We start from the raw sequence: 25832 nt of genomic DNA, 5'->3' as shown, positions 1-25832 counted from the left end.
ACCGCGCGTGCGCGTGCATGCGCTTGAGGAGCCCCCCCCCCGCCCCTCCTCCTCCTTAACTAACTGGTCAGCGGCGGAGGGATTAGCGAAGCCGGCTCCACTCACCACTAACTCACTTGGAGGGGGAAGGGGGGAGGAGGGGGGGCGAGAGAGGCATGCAATACGCGTGAATCATGGTCGTCGTCATTACTACCGGCTGGGAGTGGAGCCGAAATTGTGCAAGATACGGATAACGGCGAAGAGAGGTCCTTGCGGATCGAGTCACGCTTCCAGGTCTCGTCATTGCGCCGTGGAAATGCCTCACCAGGGGCTCCGCCGCTGCCGCCGCCGCCGCCGCTGCCTCTCCTCGGACCCGTCGCCCGCCTCCTCCACGTGTGCTTTATGTTGAAGAAGTGACCGGGATACAAACCTGCGTCCGCGAAAGCGACAAAACCAAAGGACTTGCGGATATTTTTCATTTATTTTTTTTTACTTTACTTCTCGCCGTGCGGGAGAGAGAGAGAAAGAGAGAGAGAGAGAGAGAGAGAGAGAGAGGGAGAGAGAAAAGTTGTACTTGTTGGTCGAAGAGGAAAACATGGGGAACGCAGGGAGCATGGACCAGCACACTGATTTCAGAGGACACAACATGCCTTTGAAACTCCCCATGCCCGAGCCAGGTGAACTGGAGGAAAGATTTGCAACCGTTTTGGTAAGAGGAGAAGGAAAGGGAGAGAAAAAAGTCAAAACATTTTCATCTGTCTTCTCTTTGTTCCCTCCCATGCTTCGACGTCCTGGGACGGGGACAGCTGTGTGTAGGTTGGACCTCTGTTTGTCCAGCACGCCTGTCCTTTGTTGTTTAGGGAAAAGGGGTATTCCGAGAAAAAGAAACAAAAGCCACTTGTGTCAGAGGTGCAAGAGAAACGCATCTGTTGCACTGCTCACGTGAGTGTGAAGCGAAGTCTTTTCAACTCTTATTAAAGTAGTGATGAAGTTGCAGCAGGATTGTGTGAGCATGTTGACACTTGAATCTTTATTTTTTACACAAAGTTTAATAACTGAGCCTTCTCAACCTTTTGCCACACCATGCTGAAATACTTCACGTTTTGACTCCAAACACAAGATAAAAACATTGTTTATTGTACAGTAATCTTCTCATTCAGCAAAATTGCCTCTGTAAACCAGACACCTGCAGTCAAATAATTGTTTTTATGGCAACCCCCCCCCCTCCAACTTTGAGTCCAGGCGCTGGCTCACTACTGAAACTCTAAGTGCCCGGCATGTCGGCTCTTTCTCAAACATCTGTCACATCATAAAGTGTCAGCAGCGTCTGTCAACAATTATGTTACCTGGGAGTGAACGCTGAACATTCCCGGCATTGTTGAAAGATCCTCCAGACTTCAAAAGTGCCTTCAAGTCATTTAGTGGGAGGAGGAAAAGTGTTAGTGTTGATGGTTGACTCAAACGTCCATCCCCAATCTGTTGACTAATTTGTCGGAAGGACCTCTCTGCTGCTCTGAAGAATTATGCTAGAGGCCATTATTGTGAGTAACAAATGCTGATGAGGAGAATTTCCAGCACACTGCTCCTCGGTCAGTGAATAAAAGGCCTAAATGGAAGAACAGTGCAGCGATGGTGAAATTTGAGAGCTGGCAAAATGTGGGTCAAACGTGATTGTCGCCTGGCCTACTGCTCTTATTGAACATTATCTGCTCGGCTGAAGGCATTTGACTTGAGCAAAAGCAGGTTCTTGCGGCAGCGTGATTTTTTTGAAATGTTTCGTGTTATATCTGTTTACCGTTGCTGCTTTCTGAAATTTCTGGCACAGGGCTTTGTTTTTGTTAACATTGGGCATGCTATTGAATGGACACAGATCTTTTAGCCTGTAAGCCCAATGATCAAGTTTAGGTTGAAGTTTAAACCATTGTGTGCCACTGTGTTGTGTTGAGTGTGACTGCTGCTCGTCAGACACTGATGAATCCCATTCTGCGCTGGAGGCTGCAGACTTTAAAGGAGGGACGTGTGACTTCACAACAGAAGGGATTTGGGCCTTCTCCTTAATCACGTCTGCTTTTAGAATTGCCTACTTGTTTTTTTTGAGCATCGAGGTATTCCCCTCTTCCATTTGGGTTCATATCAGCAGTAAATGTGAAGGATGAGAGAACAATTTCATCCATAAATTGTTATGCTTTTAAGAAGAAAGAAAAAAAACCTGTCTAACGAGGATTTTGTGGGCTGGCTGTCAGAAAAGCCGATTCTCACAGCACGTCAGGATCCCCCCCTACCTTCTGCTGCCAGCGTGATGCCTCAGCTCTTGGCGGGATGGAAGCCCTCCAGCATTAGAATAAGTTAGTGCTATAATCACAACATTTAGTGTTATTTACTGCCATTTAAGCCCTAATGTGTCTCAGCCGTGCCTGATGGCAGTTGGCTCCATTGATTGCGGGAGCGAGTGGCACTGTCTGACTCTGATGACCTCACTTTGGTTTGAATAGCAGATGATCTTCATATCAGTTGATCCCAGACCTGATGAATCAATATTTACTTGGCTGCTGATCAATGGTTCTTTCACCCACTCGTTAATCATTTCTTTATATGCTTGTTCCTTTATCAACTTTGCCACTTAGCAGGCAATTTTTTATTGACCGTTACATGTATTTTGCACTCTTCTCACTAAAACCTTGACATTTTTATAATTGAATTGAATTTGGGTCCATGCTTTGTGGTGTGAAAAGGCTCTTTCCAAATATTGACTCATGACCGCCATAATTTTAGCAGACTAGATATGTGTGTAAAACTATAGAATGAGGCTAATTCCTACAACCAAAATGTTCATCTATATTATAAACATTTGTCAATACTTAAACCCAGCCCCATTTACTGGTTTTATCCGCTGAAAAGTTTTGTACAGTGTAAAGAAACTTTTTTTACCAACTGTTTTATCCCGGTAAACTAGGGCTGTCCTCGATCAAAGGAATTCTTTGTTGATTTTAGTTCATTTTAAGTCATTCAATCTAATAAAAAAACAAAACATAAACATGTATTTTATTTGACCAAAGAATTCTCAGTCAGTCATTGAAGACCAAAACAGCCCGACAGTAAACGTAGGAAAAATATGGTTTACAAAACCGTGTCCACTGAAGGCCAAAGGCTCCAGGAACTTGTGGCGAGTGGAACAAGTTTCGTAGTGGACCTTGAGTGGAGATTGTTTTGTCAACTGCTTTTGCCAAGGTCAATAATGACCTGCAAGGCTCAATGATGATTATGTCTTATCATTTTATTATGTCTAAGTTTAGTGAGTTTTCTATGTACACAGAAGCATATTGTGCTACACTCTGACGTGGGTTACGAGAAAACAGTAAGAAAGTCCCCTATTAGAAAATCACTTTTTTCTTTTTTTCAGAGACATTGTTCTCTTTTAAACCAGGTTAACATTAAATGAAACGTAGCACAAAAACTATTTACTTAGCACACATATTATATGCATTTCCAAAATGTGCCTATCTAACATAAGCAAACACAATTTAAACCCGGCCTCAGCTCGTTCAACGCTTTTAACGCTGTGTGCTATCAAACCGTCATTCTTCAGCATGCATATCCATATTTCCAGTCTGATATTTTAACTACTACTACTTTCTTTTTTGAGGGTTTACTGCTTCCTGAGTCAGTAATTTCTATGAAATGAAAAGCTCCCAATGAAGTCGCTGTCTCATGAATCCCTTGAGGCACAGGCTGATCTTCGAAATAGACTTCAGCTAATTGTCATGCAAGGCCTCTGCCGTGATAAGAGAGGCTAATTCTCATGTGACCTTGGCCATTAAGTGTCGTGTAGTTTAAACCCAAATATTCATTGTTTCAAGCACCATAGGGAAAGGATTTCCATGCAAGTAAAAGATGAAATATATATTCATTGTTTACCAAGCAGTCGCTGCGGGTTTAATTCCTGCTCTTTGCTTTGTGTGTCTTGTAAATGTTGCTAGTTGTAGTGTTTTGAAGGGGTTAAGTTTTTCCACACAGCATCCAGGGGAAATGTCTCTATACTCTAGAAAGCATGTTTGCAAGTCTTCACCTCTCTTGTGGTTGCCATAGTGTCGGTGAGACAAGTCTACAAGAAGAAGATGGGTCACACATGGTGATGAGCCAGTATCAGGGCGGCCCTCTAAATGTTAACTCTGCACAGCACTGCACTGATCTCCCAGTGAATCGACTGGTCTTATCAACATCCCAGTAGATCAATCTACTCATTGCCTCATCAATCCAACACTGTCCTTCAAGCCAACCATGAGAGGGTAAAAGCGAGGCTTCAAAGTGGCAATTATGTGTCTTGGCCTGTAAGTGCACACTGGCTGTAAGCACGTGAAATGACTGCAGTCAATCTCTGTGAGTCACATGTACAGTATGAGCTGGTCGATATGCTTCATGCGGAACCACAGGAAAATGACTCAGGCCTCATGTCGGCTCCTCTGCCTCGGCTCGCCACAGAGCTGACTTCAAATGAAATTGAACCCACATCCAGGACACCATCCATTTCAGTCTCAGGGCCGTCAATGTTTGCTGAATGTCATTGCTGCTGTCAGGCGGGCAGAGACGTTTACAGCCATGACATGCTCAAATGCCATATGGAAACTACAAGCTTAGCTGTTGTTGTAGCTGCTCTTCTTAATAGTCTGTCCAGCTTAGATCTAAGCTACTTTGTTCAAAGGCTGCTGAAGCACCCTGAGCTGCTGTTCTTTGTGATGCGAGGTCCTACATCTGAAATGTACTCCTCAGATTAATCACATGAATAGCCGTCATGTTCAATTGAAGAGTAATTTGTTACACTGACGGTGTGTCAAATGTGTGTGTGTGTGTGATGTTCAGCTTGTGTCTCTAAGCAGCCAAATACATCAATGAATGCTTCTTTGAGTATTTGCTTCATTATATTGTTGTGGAAACATCCATTTTCATCATGTTTGTTCATACCATGTACATATAATTGCCATTTTGTCATTAATATCTATAGATATTATTATTCAGACATGTGCACAGATGAGTGGCAGGAGGTGTAGATGCTTTCAAACAGAGCATGAGGAGTTGCTGAATCGGTTTGATAATAAAATAACAAGAATCATGGACACTGAGCTGCCACCACATCTCAACCCACCTGAATGGAAGATGTACGTCTCTTCCACTATCGTTACACATGTTTATCCGTACCGTGGAGTTTCGCAGACGTGAGAAGAAAAAGATAAACTCGGATGGTGGCATTACGTACACTCATTTTAGTTTATTCTGATAGACAGTTTGACAGGCCTTCTGTTACTTGTGATTTGTCTTAATGCTACTCACTTTACTTTTTAGCCTTTTGTGCAAGCACAGTCAACCGTCCATCTCCCACATTGATACATGGGACCCCGGAAACGACTAAGCTAACCCTCCTAGTTTTTCCATGTTGACTCTTCTTCATTAAAAAGCCGAACAATAGGTATTGTCTGAGTAGCAGAGGGTAAACACTGGCTGAATCTCGTGCAGCAGGCCCGGGAAACAGAGCTGCTCTTTATTCTGTGGAGAGCCCAAGACGGAGCCTGGCACTGGACCCAGACCCTGCAGGCTGCGAGAGGCCACCACACATATCCAAATGTGCGTGTGCGTACATGCATGTGTGTTTGTGCAGTAGTCGAAGACCCGGGAAGCTCACCCACCAATTAGCTGTAACAGAGCTGGGCATGAAATGCGTGGGGAGCGATGAAATGTACTTCTGCAGCCAGTGTGCTGCCGGGCTTCACAGTCTCTCGGGAGACATTTGAGGGGCTGCGGTGTTGAGCGATAATGTATTGCTCATACCCAGGGGCCGGCCTGAGGGGCATCTTGTCTCGCTGGCCGGGTCAGATGATTATGTGGGAACAGGTCACTCTTGGCTGTGTGCAGGAACCGCTGAGTTGACACCACTGGGGCGTCAATCACTATTGTTGTTCCCAGTTCAGTTTGGACATGCACACTTCTGGATGTAGTTTGGTGTCCTTTGCACTGCAGTGTGGGCGGCAGCGAGCACTGACCAGGCTCAGCGATAAGGTGACGCTCAAATCAGAGGGTTTTCAGCATGATCACACTTGATCTCAACAGTCCCTGACTCCTGTTTGGGTGCTAGAGTAATAAGAGTCTCCAGAGGCTTAGTGCCCCTTTGTCTCAGCTACCGAATAGCAAGAGCAGTTGAGCTTTTTTTTTTTTTTCCTCTTTAAAGTTACTGAAATGTTGTACTGAATGCAAGCTATCAATAGACTGTTTTAAAAGAAAGAGAAACTTTGTCGTCACTCCTTAGTAAGGCTTTAGTGGAAGTTGCTTTCGTACTTTGCCATGAATATCTCTGCTGTAGGTCTTCCTGCGTAAGGAGCAGGTGTACGATGATGCAGCTTGGAACAGGCCAGCTCTGTCCTTTTCATGTCGGCCACAGCCAGTTTCCAGTGTTGTCCAGTAGGACCGGTCCAAGGTCCACACAAAAGAACAGGAGGGTCACCGCTCTGTGGAGAAGTGCATTATGGTCAGGATCTGTCCCGGCTCCAAGATGGCAGCTGCGCTAATAAAATGAGATTGCTCGGCCAAAGCGCTGCACAAGAGTAGGTGCTGCGTTATGAACTGTTAATAATCAAATGTTGAAGTTCATTGTGTTGAACTTTTTATCAGGAGCCAATTCAGAAAAGCCTTCAAATGTTGGTGTCGTTGGGACAAATTTGTTGTGGCGTCAGGGTCAGCTTTATCTTGTGGCATTAATATTATTGTTTTCTTGTTTTTCTTTTGGGGGCCTTGAGCAATGTTGAGTTTACAGTCTGGTATTAGGCCTCCTCTGATCTGCAGAAACCTCATATTGTTTTCAATCTGACTTTCTGCTATTTGTTGTATCTGCATAATGTGGGTTTTTGACGTTAATTACATGGACAAATGGTCTCAGCGGATGTTTTTTGAGTTGTTGGAATACGTGATAAACTGTTTTACAACCTTGTACATTATCTACGCTATGTCTGCAAACTTTCCTGCCTGTAGGATTTTAACATGCTGTATAACACCATATTCTCCGATTGAACCTGTAGTCTTAATATTTTTGTTGTTGAAAAGACACAGTTCCCTTTTCAAAGTGACCTAGTTTCTCTTTAGGCTTTTCTTCCTGAATGTTTTTTTTCCGTGGGACATATGCTGCTTTTGCCAGAGTCACAAGGGCAGGTTTTGTCGGGTAACGACTTGCCAGAATTAACATCTGCAGAATGGGAGGTCCTGTTGCATGTGAATGTACGATCCCTGAAGTACATTCACATGCAACAGGACCATGCCAGAGTGTGATATAGGCCTCATCACAGCTCCAGACAATGCAGCAGTCTGTTGTTCCAAGCTTCAATGGCCTCTCACCCTGGACCCCCCACATGAAACCAAAGCAGAAGGGACCAGCCTAAGCATCATGGGTTAGGATTTAGATTAAGCTATTATGTTTTTCCAGTAAAACTCAAAAGCCAAAGCAGGAACTTGACAAAATGTCTTCCTGAAAAGAAAGCATTATTTCAGAGGGTCTGCAGATCCACAGCCCCCTTTTTGTTTTTGTAAACTTTATTTTCTTTTTCCTCCAATGGGGACTTCGGACAGTTTATTCAATTGGTTTTTGGTTAAAAATACCAATTGAATAAACTGTGGTCAATATTCCTCCCACAAAATATAGCAGAACACATAACTTACTATGACATGATCACAGGTTCAAAGTCATCCGTGAGCAGGTCACCTCTAATGAAAAGCCTGCAATAACTGGCCCATTAGTCACAATGCATGATTAGACATATCTGTTTCTTATAGACTTGTAAGTAGCTTCAGTCAGACATTTAGCTTTGACAAATCTGACAGGGAAGACACAAATTGGAATCCTAACCCAAATTCCAAAGTGGGCCCTTTGTCCTCACTTTATCTGCTTGATGCACTTCTGCCTGGCCCTAAGGACTGCAGTTGATTTTTTGACTTAGGGTAAACGGTAGATGTGATCAGCAAACATGTCCCTCTTTTGTGTGTTATTGAGCTCCCACTCAAACCATTCTTCATGCTATCACAATACAGAAACACATTTCTGTGTTGGAAACCTCAAATTCATCTCCATTAATCATCTCATTAGAATAAGTGCATGTTATTTTTGTGTTGGAGGATGTTTTCCGATGTCGGGGAAATGGTCAGATTGTGTTTTCCACCCTCATGGGATGTTGTATTGAATCTGTTATGGTTTTTTGTTGTAATCGTAATTTTCTACAATTACTAGCTAAGGACTCTATGGGTTGTATTGAGGGGACAGATGCTTGAGTGTGGCCTCATGCTGGAGGAGGTGGAGATGTTTACTGCACCACAGAGAATACATCTTGTGATCGTTGTTATGTAATGTTGTGCGACATCAAAACCATGACATAAGAGAAGACGTTCTTCCCCCCACACACAGACAAAAAAAGGATTCACTTTATTCTGTTTGCAAAAGGTCATTCCATCAACAACACAACTTCTAGATACACATTGATATGTCACAACTTATCAGTCGAGTGTGTGGTCGTCACAGAATGTTATAGTTGATATAAGATGGTTTAAAAGCTTTAAAGGATTATACTTAGCGGCATTATTTAATTTGTCAGCCTCCTTTTTATGACCTCATACATTTCCTGTTCATCCCACTGCCACCTACTAAAATAAAGTTTAAGGTTGTACAAATAACAACTTTATCTAAAGGTGTTTTCTTCCAATCTCCCCACATTTCAAGTAAACCAATGATTTAATTCAACAACCCACTGCATTTACTCTCCATTGTTTGTCTCACAGATAAACAACTTTTCTGATTCATATTCTTTTTTCCACTTGAACAAGAACATGGACTCCACCTCAGTCCAGACACTTTCGCAACATCGCAACATCTGGCCTGGCTGGAACTCATCTGTGTTCATGTATCACTTGTTTTGTTTCTACAACTTCCTGCTGCTTCAAACCATCTCCTTAAGGTTTTCGTTATTTGGATAAGGTCCAACATGAAAGCCATCCTGTATCAAGCTAAAATGTTTTTTACCCACAATGTAAACATTGCACCAGCCTTTTTGCAATGTACCGGGTGTTTGCAGCCAAGTAGCAATTTCCTAATGTCTTCCCTCCAAGATATATTCAACAAAAGTTGAAACTGCAAAGCTTGGCTTTTCACCAACATATTAATATTTTTGCACAGAGGACATTGCATTTGATTCCTCCCACTTGCAGCTGCTATATTCTGCGTGTATATCCATTGGTTTCACTGTGTAATTTGGAAAACACATTATGGTGTTGCATGTCAAAGCTCACTGAATGCATTTACGGAAAGTAGTTTGATGGTAGACACTGTGTGTTGAGGAAATAAGGCCAACGAGGTGATGTCTTTCTCCAGGAGTAGGTGTTGATGAGCTCTTGTTGGTGGATGCGAGGTTAACAGATGTACAGAGCGATCATTCTGTCTTCACACTGAGGTAAATGAAGGGAATTTCATTGGAATGCGCTCGTAACGGGGGAAGATGAGAGGCCAGCCTCAAACATGTAAACTCACCGTTTAGTCGAGAGGCATTCCACAGAACAGCTTCGCAAACAAACACTACTGTTCTGATGGAGGGGGCTGCTGACCCAGAGCAGGGGGTCCTACGGATTACAAAACATAATCTGAGAACAGACAGGGGACACCTGTGCCCTCAAAGAAACGCAGAGGATTACGGATCCACGCTGCGTTAATGAGGGGAGGACAGCTCGGTTTGGATAGCACAGGCCTCAGGGCGCCCTACTCCTTTCTCCCTTTTGTAGGCTCTTATCACGATGAAAATGATTTAGATTCTTATGTGTGAGATACAAAGCTCCTTCAACTCCCTGCGGGGTGAACAAAAAGACAAACCGTGACATATTGGTACACCTGTAGAGGTGTTTTACAACTCACAGGGTGACCTGCAGTGTTAACCTCATTATAACTGTGTAAATGCCTTGAAAACATAAAATTTCCCAGTTACTGATGAAGCAAGCATTGGGAGAGAACAGTATAGCGTCCAGTCATTTCCGGAGTATTGAGCAATTTGAACATATTTTTCAGGACCAGTCATCAATAACTGATGCAGTCAGATGTTTTCTTGTTGTGGCTTGTAGTTCTTTGGACGTAATGCTCATTCGTAATGCTCATCCAAGAACAGTAATACATTAGAGATTGGAACATTGTTTAGAGCGATGCAAACTGGGTGTTGACAACAAGAAGACATTGAATCTCTTGAGGTCATTCGTTATTGCCTAAGAGAGAGGAGAAAACATACTACTGGATCTGCGGACTCATTTTGAAATATAGGAGTTTGTTTCTAGTTGTGGTGCAATAGCAAAGAAAAAGGTAGAGCTGGAATAAAGAGGAGAGCGTGGGTGTGCCCCAAGGTCATTGTAGTCCAAGTCCCCAAGGACAAATCAACGCCTGCTCTGAAAGATATCTGAATGGTGTCTGAGAGGTACTGCACTGCACACTTCTGTCTGTTTCTGTTTCTTGCTAATGTTTATAATATGCACATTTGAGAAAGGTAATGCTTTCTCCATGGGCCTGTTCTCAATCACCTAAAACACTTTTCTTTAATGGAGCTTTCTTGCCATGATGGGTTGTTTTTTCAAATTGTGTTGGAACAAGAAGGCTATCTAATGGGGCATGAATCAGAAGCTGATTACCTCACTTACTCCCTTTTACCTCCATTTTTTTAACTTTACTTTATGCTCTGGACACACCACATTTATTGCATTTCACTCTCCAAAATGAACTTGTACACTCAAATCAAATGTTTATGTTCAAGAGCATTTTTAGTTTTTCTTAAAGAATCAAGTGCTGATGTGGAAGTTAACTACCCATCCACTTTGTTCCGTGTACTCGAGATTTATTCCTGTCGTTTTCTTCCAATAAGTGCACACACTGTCTGCAAGAAGATGAGAGGCATAACCCCTCTGACACGCAACATTCGAAGAAAATTCAAGATCTGCAGCATCAACACGACAGTGTCAAAGTAAACTTGTGTTCAGCAATGCTAAAAATGACCAGTCGTATTTTAATCTTAACACATGTGGAAGTCCTTAAAAAACATATTTTCTTTCATGGCTCCATGGTAAAGGAAGATTCGTTCTGTAGAGGCGTGCACAAAATAATTGTTCGACAAATATTATTCCGTTAAGACTTGGGTCTAATTTTTTTGCTTGTGCATGAAGTGTGTTCCGGATGTTTATCTCATTTAAAGGCTTGTTGTGAGCTGGTCTGGAACATTTATGCACAAGTGTGACTGTATTCATTTTCCAATTAATAGAAGCTCAGATCAGGTCTGTTTACACATCTATGCTTGTAAAGTAATGCGTTTAGACAGTCGGTCTACATCTTTTCACAGCAAGCGCACCCTTCACAGGCCCTTCATGTGGGGTGTGTTTGCTTGTGTAGCCAGCCGTGCTGTGAAGGCTGTGCCTCCGCAGACCTCCTGGAAGGTAGTGGGTGGTTGGTGGGCTTTGAGCCGGCTGTCTATTTTTACTCTCGCTATGACTCAAGCTGCTGAATGAGAGGATACACGCACACTTATAAGTTACGTCCATATTTCTAAGCCTTATGGCCTGATGTGAGATAAACATCGACATTTATTGATATTGGTAGCAGCTGCTACTGCTACTACTGATTGTAGTATTTACACATTTTGACTGGTACAGTGTGGCGTACTTTAGCTGCTTTACCTTGTCAACCTGTTTGGGAGCAGAGAGACAAAATGTAACAATCCACACTGTTTGTGTGACTGAACACCCACATGTTTGCATGAGTGGTGCTTTTTGGACAATTGGTTGTGACTGACTTTACAATATGCACAGTGACTAACAGTAAAGTGCTTCAAATGCTGAGTGTCTTTTTTTTTACAAGCATCATTTTGCCAAGATGCATTTGTAACGCTCAGAGATGGCTGAGACACACACACACACACACACACACACACACACACACACACACACACACACACACACACACACACACCTTGTACAAAATCTGCAGCAATAACTTATATGGCTTTTCATCCAGTTTATATCCATGTCTTTGAAGATATATAGTCCTTCTTCGTCTGGGTGTCCTTGTAATTAACTTGTCAGACTCTCCTTTACTCAGCAAGAGTTTTGCACACTAAAACCAATAAGGCTAGAAATACTGTTAAACTGGCAAGAAGGATATATATATATTTTTCTCTATCAGATATTCTAATTATAGTTTCGAGAAAATACTGCAACTGTAATTATCTGCCAATGATGCACTAATCAGGTGGTTTGTTTACCTTTTTAAAATACATCAATTTACGAATCAGTAAGAAATGAAATGCACTTTGCTTAAGATGGCTATCTATATATAATAATGCAGCTTTGTGTTGCAATCTGACATGTCCTGCGGTGTTTTCTGTTTGCTATGCATCGGGGGAATCCCCCATGTGAGCCCTATAACTGTCGCCTGGAGTGGTTTACAGTCCAATATAGGATTTATGTTTGAGCTTAAACACACAGTTGTTGCCTATTCCAAATGTTTTCCAAAGAAATTATCTCACTTGCAGTACAGATGTGGGACAGCTGCTCTGGAGATACAAATGTCAGATTGGCAGAGAGGCTGGAGATGTTGAAACTCCATGTTTCACATACAGAGTGTTAGCAATCCGGCATTAATCTTAGCGTTAAATACATACATTTACATTTGTCACTAGTTTTATATCCAACTGTTTATTCTCCAATCCGATCCAGAGTTCATGGCTTCTTTCAGAACAATACTAATATCACATCATTTGTTAGTGTCTGTTGCATGGGTCAGAATCCTCCTAGTGTGTGACAATTTAGTGCGTGTGCATTTGTCAAGGTGGTCTGCCATCAGGTGTCTCCAACATCCTCCCATGTTTGCAGATGAGCACACACACATGCAGGAATAGTGTGGTTGTAGACGTAGGGTAACTTGACCCCAGCGAACTGAGTGCCTGTCACAGCTCATTAGCGTTGGGATGAAATGAAGGCTGGTAGAAGTGGTTCTTTGCTTTAGTTGGAGCCTCACCAAGCAGGAAGCCCACAGCTCCGTGCACCCACAGCGACTCAGCAAACCACCAGTCTGCATAAGCACAGCACCTAAATCCAGCACCTACATCATTACCTCAAACCGTTTGTCGCCAGGCCAACAGTTCTCCAATATCCTAACACAACAACACAGAAGTCTAGAAATAACTTAATGATTTACCCTCCTTTTAATTTGAGCTTGCAATCCATAAAATGTCTGTTTTTACATCTCTGTGTAATGTAGTGAGACTGTTAGTGGCTTTCTGTCATGAAATGTCACATTCTACTCAGGTGTTGGATTGTATTTTAATGTGCTTAAGGAAGGAAAGTGGGTACTAACTCTAGCCATCTGGTTAGAGTCAATGGAGCCTCTCCGACTCCCGGTTCCGTTCAGTCAGCACAGCGGCAATCAGCCGGCCGGCAGCGTCTGCTGAATACTAATGTAATTTCCTGCTCGCTTTCATAGAAGAGACTGGATGGGCTACACCCTTTTTGTTTATCCCAAATCAAACATAATCAATGTGCTTTAAATTGATGTTGATGCATCTAAAGACATCAATGAATATTAAAAGCAAATTGTACTCCTACATTGGGATTTGTATTAATTTTGAGGATTTTATTGGCAAACATGTGGAGGAAATCAATCGTGCTTCATCAGTGTCTTATTAGAAGAACAAACAGATGTGATTATGGGAGGGACAGATCATGATATGACGAACATAATGACATTATCAGTTAGGTAAAAAGTCTACAAGCTTGGTTAACTGTATTACTATCGGCTTCCCTTGTTATCGGTTAACTAATTCATTTGAATCTAGTCTTCTTTTTGGGAGCAATTAAGAACGATGTGTACTAACACTATCGCTGCACCTCCTTGCAGCTCTCTCTGTATTGATGTGCTTTTACAGATGCACTCTCTTAAAAGTGTGGATGATTGAATAGATCAATAGCCAATCCTTACAATAGTATATACTAAATGAAATACTTTAAAAACTCCAGAGCAAGTTGGGAATCAGACCACTCTGTCAGGGACAGACTGTATCCTGTTATTACTTGATCATGGAAATATGCTGGATCCCAGGACTTTCCTCATCCATCTCCCTCTCGCTCCCCCTGAAAGCTTTGCTGGAAAATCCAGCAGGGGAAAAGTGGAGTCTGAGCACTGCACACTGATAAATGATCCAGTGCATCAAATGTGGAGAGGAAAAGAACCCAAAGCTGAGCAGTGCAGGATGGCCACGTTTCCCCTTTTTTCTACAAAACATTCTCATGTATTTTAAACTGAAAACTGCGAACAAAGAACACAGATTAAAGACTTAGTGGTTGTAGAGTTGACTTGACGGCTTTTACCCTCAAAGGCGTTTTTTAGAGGATTTCACACACCTGTACGATTTCATGTTTTTAATGTATATTTTCCCTCCGGATTCTTTTGTCAGTTTGACACGTTTGTTGGCTAACCAATCTCCAGCTGAGACACACGTTTTATTTCCATTTTTTTTGCTGACGTACGTTTGTCCTGTGCTTTCCATGCTGTAGGTGGTACGATTTACGTGCTGGTTAATTGTTTCAAGCTTATTTTAATTCACATAAGGGTGGGGTGAATCATACAGGATAAATAAAAGAGTTGTGTTCTAACAGGATAACAGGATACTAAGATTAGATTTGTCCTGAATAACATTTTTCTCAGGATATCACTCTGAACATCATGAAAGAGAAATATAGTATTGATTATAATCAGGAAAGGGAAAAGTTTGAAAGTACACCACCGACAAACATTTGGACAGCCTAACTTAACTTAACTTCAAACCCACTCTGGAACTTGGGACGTCTGCTCATCTGCTGGCTGTTAGGTGACGACTGGATGCATTGATGCCATTAAGTGTGCCCGGGTCGAACTCAGTCGCCTGGTCGTCAAATTCAAAAATTGGACTCAGACAACAGAGCTTCGGTGTTTCTCCTCTCTACGTCTGTGTCACAAACTATGGCTTATTAAGGAGACGCTTCCTTTTCCCAGCTGTGTTGTAACATTTCCTCTGCAGATATTTTGGGATTGTCTCATTAGTAGCTTTTGTGTCATTCGTAAACCGACAAAGCCAATATTTATGTAAGATGTTTTTAACGTGGAGGAGTTTGAATTCTTAACTGTAACTTGACAAATAACGGACAGATTGGCACAAGATTTGCTTTGTACTTGTGAAGAAACGTGCGTCTCACTAATATTGGCAGACAATTATTTTGCATACCGTTCCCTCCTGTGTATGAGCTCTATTGTTTTTAGTTAATCTGGGATGTCAGTTTTTACCAGACTCATGTGACTGAAGCTGTTTCATTATCCACATCCAATTAACTCTGACCTTTTTTTTCCCTTTCAGAACTCGATGAATCTTCCTCCAGACAAAGCGCGACTGTTGCGGCAGTATGACAACGAGAAGAAGTGGGAACTCATCTGCGATCAGGTGGGCATCAATCTCTCGTCTGTATCACATGATGCCATGTAGTGCTGTGCAGGTCAATGCACCATGGCTGCATAATCACCAGACTCGAGAGAAAACATTGTGGAATTAATTAGGTTATCGTTCACAGTTGTATGGCTTTAAAGTAGTGAGTTATTACACCCATCAGCCTTCGATACCGTTTGATCTCATATTACTACTGAATATGTAATCCAGCACCCACGCTCCACTGCCCCACCTTTTTATTCTTTACACACTGCCGAGGCTTCCCTGGTCAAGAGAGCAAAGCGACGCAGCAAGGCGCAAACGTCAGTTCTCCAGTTAAAGCACTCAGTTGGTTGTTGGCGTCGGCTCTGCGTGTAGGAAATAACAGAGGGTGCACGTTGTGCAGCGAGCTGTGGTCTGAGTGCTCCACTCGGCCTGTAACCTCCATGCCAGAGAGTTTTTCTGCCTCTCTAAGCAGAGAAGAAAAACTGAGCCGAGATCAAGACCACCACCCACTCCAACTGTATTGATGCCCACTGACCCTGAAGGGAACGCTGCCAAAGGGAGCCCACCAGGCCGATGAGCGGCAGTCAGAGATCCCTTTTCACTTTGAAGTGGACTCCATGTTCCTCTGTCAGACCTGAAGGGAAAATAGTTTGTTTCCCTGTCATTATCAATCAAGCGGTTTCCACAAACATTTCCCAGGGATTTTGTTAACAGGCATCTTTATTTCTTGATCGTCTTGCACTTTCTGAAGGAGAGCAACATGCAAATAAAGAGTTTCCACGTGAAACAGTGTTATCTATGGTTAATATGAATAAATATATTGGATGAGTGATGTGACACTGCATCATACATAATTTGCTAGTGCCAGAGAGAAGTTGACATGATAGTGTAAGATAATGCATTTTCTTCTTTTAACATGACCAAATCCAAGAAAGTTGCCACGCTATTCCTCGACTGTCTTTACTCTTTTCTTGTTTTCTCAAAAAGCCTATACTCATGACAGCACACACAGCTGTGGGAGGAAAGTACTTTCTGCGTCATAGCGACAGTCAATCTTTTTATGTAACCATGGCAACAGTGATGGAGAGAGGCAGAAGCAGAGATGACAGGTGCACCTCCTCTGCAAGACAAGCCCTGCAAACTCAGCCAGAGGTTGATACATCTTTTGGAAATTATGGGGATTTAACATGGAGGATGCCTTTGATGTGAGCAAAATTACAAAGAAAAGGATGTAATGAACTCATCATGGTCAACATCTGGGCCTTTAGGCCTTTTCCAACCATCAAATCGTTTTTTAGAAGTCGAGTTCTTCATCCATTGAAAGCATCCTAAACAGTAAATGGAAACAACTGCTTGTTCCCTGATTTCCTCCTCTTGAGTCTCAACCGCTTAAGTGCAGAGGAGGAAGTGTACCTCACCTCTCAAATATAATCCCAACCAGTTACCCCAGAATAAGTCTTTTTTAAGGCCATATAGCATGTTAAAACCTGCTCATATGTGCTTCTAAAAAAACGATGATTCAGTCTCTTGCTTCATGTATTTACTGCCCTCCATTCCTCACATTGCTTTGCATGCAACAGGATATGGACAGCACTTGTCAGCTCATTTCTACAAAAATAATCCAGCAAACACCAAATTGTCAAGGTGGCACAGAACTCTTTTGGATTTCAGGGCATATCGTCTACTCTACAGGTTAGGAGGTTCACCTCCCCTGTGAAGCTCTGCATGGAGCTTTGCTGTTATTTGAACCACACTGCAGAAAAAATGCATTGACTCAAAAAACCATGCAGTTAACGACTTTCCTTGAGCGGCTTAATGAAGGTGTGACTTCATGCAGCACTTTCCTTTCGATGTGCATCTGAGATCCTTGCATTCTCTGGTGTTGTATTAACAAACACAAATGGACGCTATGTAACGGTATGTTGCCTCAGACAGGAAGTGTCTTTTGGGTTTTTGCCCACATTATATGAAGAACATTATTCCTCAATGGCATGCTCTCCAGTCTCTCTCTGGTGTAGTGTAGTGGGGTAATTCATGCTTCAGTGGTGTGACGCTCAGACGGATACAAATACTGTTTCCCGCTCTACTCACCCGTCCAAATCCAGTACTAATCTCTTGTATTTATATTTAGAGCACAAGCAAGAAGGGAATTGACCTAAAACCTGTTCCTGGCTGTGAACACAAGACATGCACGCACACAGCCTCACATGTTTAGGCACAATCACCAGGATAGGTGATGCTTTACAGCATATTATCATGATCATTCACCACAGGATCGTTCATCTCAGGTCATCACATCTGAAGAGTTCATCACCTTCCTAGTCTCATCTATTTCTCTGTCAGCTTAACAGAACTATTGATGTTAAGTTTGAACCGTTTGCGCAGTGAAAGAATGGGAAACTTCTCCTCTAACAACCATTACATTTGCAGTCACAGGACCAAAGAACTGTTCACATAAGAGCTAGTCTTAAAGATAGTTTTCTGAGAAGCAAAGTATTTGTGATCACCAGTCAGATCTGCGTCATACAAAGGCGTGTCATGTCCAGAGAAGATGAGGATTATTGTTATTTTCTTTCCACCTCTTAAAGTAAAACATAATCTAAGGTTCCCACCAATTGAAGGATGAGTCATGTTGACTGTAATTTACTCAAAGCCTGTTCAGTTTCAATCTGACGGCTTTACAACTGTTTGCCTCTTACTGGAGATGTGTAGGACTTGTGAGGGTGTGGTTTTGCTTATTACGCTGTGTGCGGCCACATTGAATGAAAAAAACGCTATTAAAAAAAAACAACTGCATAACTGCCTGAAATTAAGCTAAATTCGTAATTGTACAGTAAGTTTAACTTATGACATTGTTACTACAAAAGTTAAACTCTCTGTCATTCTCTTGTTTTCTCTTGCTCATCTCACTCTTTTTTTCTTCTTTTTGACAGGAGCGATTCCAAGTGAAAAACCCGCCTCACGCGTACCTCCAAAAGCTGAGGAGTTATCTCGACCCAGCAGTCACAAGAAAGGTGAGTGCCCTTGCTAACATGACATCCTGTTCTCCTGTAGCTTTTCCTTCCCCTCCCAAGCTCTACTATCGCTTGTCCAGGATATCCTTACAGCTGAGAAAAGATGGCTCTTGTGGCTTTTGGGGCACACAGCTTACAAACTTATGTGAACAGTCAAAAGTGTGACTTGGTAAGAAAGAAGACAGTTGTTTATCTGGAATGCCAGGTTTGAGAAACTTCTGTCCAGTGGAAGTGTGATTTTAAAAAAAACTGAATCCATACCAATCCCTTGTGGAAAAGTTCTGTGTCAGACAGCATGCTGTGAACTCTGAAAACTGAAAAACACACAAAAAGAGTCACCTGAAGACCGAGGAGAGAATGACAGCGTTGACGGAGAGATGGGTCTAGTTTGCTGGTTTCTGCATTGCTGTTGCAACCAGGAGTGTTGTAGCATGGTGAATATGTTCTTATGTCATCTGTTTCCCTGGCTGCTAAGAAGGGAGCAGTGAAGAGTAGGAGGGGGGGCTCCATGAAGCTCAGTGCCAGCCAACCTTCAGGCTTTGCCAAAGTGAAGTCCTTTTGGCCTGAGAGCGCTGTGGGGGCAGTGCTGGGAGACCAATCTCTGTGATAAACACATTAACCAATAGACTCTGCCAGAAGTATAACAAATCACTGAATAATTAAATTTGCACTGACTGGAGTTAAGATTTTACATCACAATATGCCAACTGGAGCAGCGTGAACCGCGCTATAATGACATACAAACTACTGCTAATCACAGTACACATGCAAACACAGAGTTGTTTCGCCTGCTTGATTTGGTACGAAAATGCAAAAATGTTGTGTATGTGATATGGTTCAGAGCTGCTTTATTCATGTGCAGGATTGGGATTCTTAAATGGAGTCATCTCAGTTAAGGGTTGGTTTGCCATGGGTATGTGGATATATTGGGGAGTAAGTTCACGACAATCATGAAAAAAGGGCCTTTTCCGTGATCAATACTACTTATTTTTTTCTTATTAAAAAAATGTATCCAAATATTCACAGTCAGCTATAACACCTGGACACCATGTGTTGCTTTATGAGTTTTCTGAGTACGAGTACAAACGCAAGCTAGACCAAACATTGACAGTTTAACTATGTGAACATAAAAGAGGATGGGAAGGTGTTATGCATAAGATGTCATGCATAAGAGATTACACACATATATCTGATGAAAGCAGGACGCCAGAGCAGACCTGATGCAGGTTGAAGCAGACAAAACCCTGTAAAGTATAAAGCGTGCTTAAAACAGTTTGTGCTGGCAATTGTCTCAAGGTCAAAGAAGCAGGTGTGTTGAGATGTGATTTGAATATCTGGGGTGGCTGTGAATAGACTTGATCCTCTTCCCTGCAGCTACACATACTGCTGAAGTCCTTTTGAGCAAGGCACACCCCATGGGAGATAGTTGGTGGCTGTCGGTATGTGAAACAGGACATGATTCTTGTCTAAGTAAGAGATTTCGGGTGGGTGCACTGGATATATGCATGTGTTTTGTGCAGTTAGGAATGTTTGGAGGTGTCCCGTGGTAAAATAATTTTTTGACTCATGTTTTGTGACTGAGGATAAGCTGAGTTTGACACTACTCCCACTGAAGCTGCAGAAAGGAGGCTGTTGGATTAGTTTAGCATAAAGACTGAAAAACAGAGGAAAACAGCTAACCTTGCTCAATCCAAAGTAAAAAAAAAATACTCCCAGCACCTCTAAAGTGCCTTATTTCTATGTTATATTCATACATAAATGTGTAAAAAACACAACACGTTTTGATCGCTTTGGAGTTAGAAGGTGGGTCTTTTTCATCTGGTCATATCCAGGTGAGTGGTTTCCTCTAGTTTTTAGTCTTCTCAGCTAACTTCTAGAATAAGTGTATTTTCCAAAACTCTTCCTTGAAGTAGATGGTGACCATGTTTGAAGCTCTCTGGGTGTAAACACACAACATGTTCACAGCCGAAGGACTTTATAGAGACTAGACAGCATTCACTGTTTGTCTATAACAGCTGCTCTTAATCATCCCCCCCCTTTTTTTAATTTAATTCATCTGTGGCTGTATGACTTAATGGTTGTTGGGTCTATATTAAACCTCTCTCGATGGGGTAACTTCTAAAAAGACATGCCCAAGCCCAAGGAATTGCTGCCTCTGCCTAGTCCTGGCCTCGATCAGACTTGAAGCAGACAAGGAAACAGGAATTTCATGAGCGAGTAAAGTGAGAAGGGCAAATGAGAGGGAGGAGAGGAAGAAGACTGAATAATGATGGTGAGGAGTTAGAGGGCAAGAAAGAGATAGACAGAGAATGAGGGAGAAAGACAAAAAAAAGAAGCACTATAGAGTATGGAGGAAAAGAAAGAGTTATGGGGCTACTTTCTACATTCCTGCTCCATCCCCCTTTTCTTCAAACTCAAAACAATTGCCACTTTGTGCCGCTGTGAGAGAGCTGGAGGTCATTGCCTCTGCTTTCCATAGGCAGGCTCCGGTGCATTCCTCTGGGCAGCTCCCAGCCAATAGGCAGCCAAGGAGGAAGAGCTGCAGTCCAACTAGTCCCCGAGAATGTATCAGCCATTGATTTGTTTCCAGGATGACCCTCCTGAGCTCACACTCCCCAAAATCTCTCTTTTTTTCCCTCCCTCCTGTCCACACTATCTCTCTTCTCTCACTTTCCCCTTTCAGTGCTCCCTCCCTCTCTCCCTTCCCTTCCCTTTTCTTCTTCTTCTTCTTCTTCTTCTTCTTCTTCTTCTTCTTCTTCTTCTTTTTCTTCTTCTTCTTCTTCTTCTTCTTCTTCTTCTTCTTCTTCTTCTTCATGTCATCCTCACCCTCCTCTCACGGTTCCTCTCTCTTCCTGCTCACTCTGTGTTGCAGCTGGTAGTACTTAAAAAGTGTGGCGTGTAGGGCGTTTGGTGGGCGGAGGAGACGAAGACGAAGAAGCCCCCCCACCCCTCTCGCCTTTGGGAGCCTGCGCAGTACCCCTAAATATGCTTTGCTTTCCACACAAACACACAAAGGGCTCCTCCCTAATAAAAACACTCTGTTTCTCATCTCCTCATGTGCCAAACACACACCGCCCAAGCCCAAAGACACCACAGACTGGAGAGAGAGAGAGAGAGAGAGAGAGAGAGAGAGACCCTCGCTATGGGAACAGCTCTCTTCTCCGTGGATGGTAATAATAGGCTAACACAGGGCTGAGCTCTGTTTCCTCCATCTCACCAACGCATCATGGAAAGGGACCAGGCCCTCCAACTCTGGGTGGATACTGGGACCTCTCCTCTTCTTTTGACTAGTCGCAAGACAAATGTGCAGAAAAGCCCTGAACAAGAATCCAAACCCTTTTTTAATGTTGATGCATGATTAGAGCAGGTTGAGACAATTATTTTCCAGATTCACCGGTTAATCGCCCGGTCTATTAAATGTTAGAAAATTAATAAAATTCCATCCGTTTTGTCTGACCAAAACTATATTCAATTCACAATGACATAAAACAAAGACAAGCTGAACAGTACGGAGTTTTTGGCAAATACTTTTGAACTAGTGCTTAAGATACATTTTTAGTTGATCAGCTACTTGTTTAATCGTTTTAGCTTTTGTCCTGATTATTTAAAGTTGTAATATTTTGAGTGGCCTGGGGCTCAAAAATGTTTTAAACTCCTATTCTAAGACATAAATAGTTTACCATTAGTTAAACATTTTTTACATATTCTATTTTCTCTGATATATTTTCCCATAAAACATATCGGACAGTTCATTTGTTTGATTGGCAGAGGAACATTGGATATGAACTCTCCTCTCTTGTACAACAGTTTCAGTCCCTCTCATCAGGGATTCTTTTCTCCCGTTTGATCCCCACCGATCGGTCACTTTGCTCATCTTGTTGCTGCAGTTGTGTAACCACATGAAGGCCCTTTTTTTCTATCAGAAGCTGAAATCAAAGAGGAAGCAGCTCTTGTTCTGTTGTTCAGTTCATACCTTCATGCATGTCGCTCAGACACGTTCACTCTCTTACAGCGGTAGCCACAGTAACAGGACAGAGAATGTGTATGCGTATATATGTGTGTTTGTGTGGCTGCTGGTAGGGCTTGAGAGGTAACCAATTAGGTTACTTGATTTTATCACAGTGCTACCAGGAGGGATTACTGCTATATAAAGAACCAATGTGAGCAAACAAGATAACCGGAACTCCATATTCACAGTTTCCAATGACTCAGCTTGCCTGTTGAATGGGTCCTGGCAAGTAAAATGCCCACTTAAAAATCTTACGAGAACAATCCCGACTCTTTATTTGTAATCAGTGCACGGCTTGCCTGCTTTTACATTTGAATGTCACTGTGGTTGTGTCTGTTTTGTCTGACCTTTTCCTCAAAAAAAGTTTTCTCCAGCCAAAACAGTTTCCACTCAACTGATTTACTGTTCTTACTGCTACGATGAAATATTAACCCCTCTCCCTCCCTTCTTTCCATCCACAGAAATTCAGACGGAGAGTTCAGGAGTCCACTCAAGTCCTGAGAGAACTGGAAATTTCGTTGCGGACCAATCACATAGGGTGAGTCACTCTGGGATTGTGTGAAGTGTTACATATCCCAGACTTTGTTATATTAGATTCAGGGGGAAAAGTCTGACATTCCAGACACCCGGAGACGCAGACGTTGACACTAACCACCACCATCCCCCATTCTCCTCAGTGCTCTGGCCAAATATTACACAGAAAGCCATGTGGCGATGGAGAAAAGATGAATCGATCGATTGTTTTATGTGGCTGACGTGTGAACGGCCTGGGGAAGGAAAATATATGTTTTTGTTGCCTCACTTGCCGTCAGTGTTTCAGCCTGTCGACCTAAAGAGGCCTTATTGTCGATGCGACTGAAGAGATCAGGATTTCACAACAGATACAATCACAGAGGTATTCATGTGTAATTCCAGGTATCTTAGGATAACAAGCCCCTGCCTGCTGCGTTTGATATTGATCGAGTGTTGTGCAGTCATCGTCAAGGAGAGATCAATATCTCAATGAGCGTCACACAATGTCTCCATGTTTGGTGTGGCTGTAGATCACAGGGCCTGTCTCTGTGATTACAGACTGATGGATTAGTCAACATTACAATTGAGGTCTAATGCATTCTGGGATCTGTAGGATTTAGGCCGCTTATTTATGAAGGAAGGTTTAAAACAAATAAAGGTACACTGTGACTATAAAACATACATTTTATCAAAAAATGGCACCCTGTCCATTTAAGAGTTTAAATTTGTTGCGCAATGCTCTTTTAACTAGATATTTTCTAAATTGATGAATCTGAATCTAAACTTAAAATTTGAATAATTCCATACATACATGAAAACCATCCCAATGCATTTAGGCGGGCTGCGGTCACGGTGTCTTTCTCAAAGACACGAGACAGGAAACTGCTGAGCAACCGACAGCTCCGTTCTGTGCGCACAGCTCGCGTATGCGTGATTCAAGCACAACACTGTGTGCACACACATGAGGCCCAGGATCCTTTGGCCGGAATGAGGATGAGGTCTAGCAGCTGGTGCTGAAGGTGGGCGGTCACAAGAGACATGGAGACCGTGACTGTGACAGGAAGAGGCAGCCACGACGAGCGTCCACCGGCCACATATTGTTGTGACAACAAAGACACAGAGATGCTGACATCTTTTGCGCCGCTTACACAACCATCACCAGACCTCTAATACGCATCCATGTAATCTAGACCTCTCTTCTTAATCCCTCTGTTTCTCTCTTTTTCCTCCCTACCACACACACACACACACACACATTACTGGACCTCAATTTGCCTACTTCACTGACTCTCACGCAAATTATCTCATGTTCCTGACAACACCGGCTCTCACACGCCTACACGCTGTTTACACACACACACTGATCAGATTCTGCGTCTCAAACCAAAGTAAACTCCGACCACAGCCAGAGCCGACGTCCATCTGGCTAACCAGTGGAGGCATTGTTTACATGGATTAATTCCTTTCAGAGACCGTATGTTGGTAAACTAGATTACATAAATAATCTACCTAATCTAGATTAGACAAAGCATTACCACAATAGCGGAGGGACAGGGCGAGAGATTGAGATGGCAGAGGGAGGGAGAGGTGTGGGGAGGAAGCAAGATGTCACCCACTCAGACAGTGAATAGTTGCTGCTTCTTTTTAGAGGTGAAACAGAGAAATATCTCTCATGGAGGCTGTGTATAACGGGTAGATTGTTCTAGGTATGAGCGCTGCTGAAGATTACCCCGGCTCCCTGCCTGCCTGCTCCTCACATGTTGCTCAGTGGTCATCAGCATGTGGTGAATGGGAGGATTGTTAGTTAGTGTCCTGCGGTAATGATTACCATGTGGCCCGACAAGCCTTTTTTTAAAAACACGACGGGCCCCACCAGGCACCTCTTTACTGGACGCTGCCGTTAGTCTCACTCGCTCCCATGTAGTCAAACCACAGGGGAGCTAATAAAGAAGCACCAAGAATGGTTTTTAAAGCAGTTTAACTGTACATCTTCATCAGCACTGTGCCACTCAAAAGCCTGCCTGTGTGTATTTATGTTTATGCTCTGTACATTTATCTAATCATCAGTGAAAGGCACCATTATGAGAAGCGATTCAAAAAAAGATTTTCTGTGACTCAGCTCATGTTGCTTATAAATATGGAAGGAAGAGCAGCACATGCCAAAGGTTGAGGGAGCTTTCCCAGTGAAAACATGGGCTTTTCTGTGGAGAATAAAAAAATGAAAGCATGGCGAGTTTTGACTGGCTGGTCCACGTCAGTGCCTGTAAGGAAGGTGAGAATGGGCTTTGGATCGTTCTGGGTGCTCGTAGGGAAAGAAACTGAGAAAACCGACACACTCAATGATAAGACTCAAACACATGCGTGGATATGTTTGACCCACAAAGTGTTGAAGTCTGTCAAACGGGTTATTCCAATTCTTCTTGGCAAAGAGAGGTAGAAACCAAGGGAGAGCGAGTGAGCAATCTGCAAACATCTGTGTAGCAAGGTCATGTGTGGTCAAAGCCTGCATAGGATATTATTATACACTGTAGACTATACATAATACAAATCTCAAAACTATCTAAATGTCATTATAATGGCAAGTCATTTTCCAGATTTAGGACCAAATACAATTTTTGAGAAATTTGTTTCTTTTTTTTATCGTGATCCTGAGGCACGTTGATTACAATGTTATGTTAAACATGTCTATTTGTCTATTTTATGTCCATTTGTCTGAATGTGCAGGCGTAGTTTATAGAAAATGTATTGTAAACAAATTGAGACATTGAGGTTTAGTGCTCCCCACTACTTATTAAGCATCTGTTGATGTTTCTT

At 42.6% G+C, this 25832-nt stretch overlaps 1 protein-coding gene across 3 annotated transcripts in view; it reads left to right on the top strand.

Moving 5' to 3' along the window:
- Positions 1 to 116: 116 nt before the first annotated feature.
- Positions 117 to 25832, top strand: part of fmnl2a (formin-like 2a) — a 45993-nt gene continuing 20277 nt past the window's right edge. For all 3 annotated transcript variants that reach the window (XM_068573241.1, XM_068573242.1, XM_068573240.1), the window contains exons 1-4: positions 117 to 688; positions 15411 to 15494; positions 18416 to 18496; positions 22967 to 23043. In XM_068573241.1, coding sequence (XP_068429342.1) covers positions 575 to 688; positions 15411 to 15494; positions 18416 to 18496; positions 22967 to 23043 — 356 coding nt within the window. In that variant the 5' untranslated portion in view covers positions 117 to 574. The remainder of the gene's footprint in view (positions 689 to 15410; positions 15495 to 18415; positions 18497 to 22966; positions 23044 to 25832) is intronic.

The sequence above is a fragment of the Clinocottus analis genome, unplaced genomic scaffold (assembly GCF_023055335.1).
Source record: "Clinocottus analis isolate CAN_PGR_092001 unplaced genomic scaffold, fCliAna1.0.p SCAF_12, whole genome shotgun sequence".
In the NCBI taxonomy this organism is placed as follows: domain Eukaryota; kingdom Metazoa; phylum Chordata; class Actinopteri; order Perciformes; family Cottidae; genus Clinocottus; species Clinocottus analis.
The sequence above is the reverse complement of the archived record's forward strand: the minus strand, read 5'-3'. Positions and strand labels throughout refer to the sequence as shown.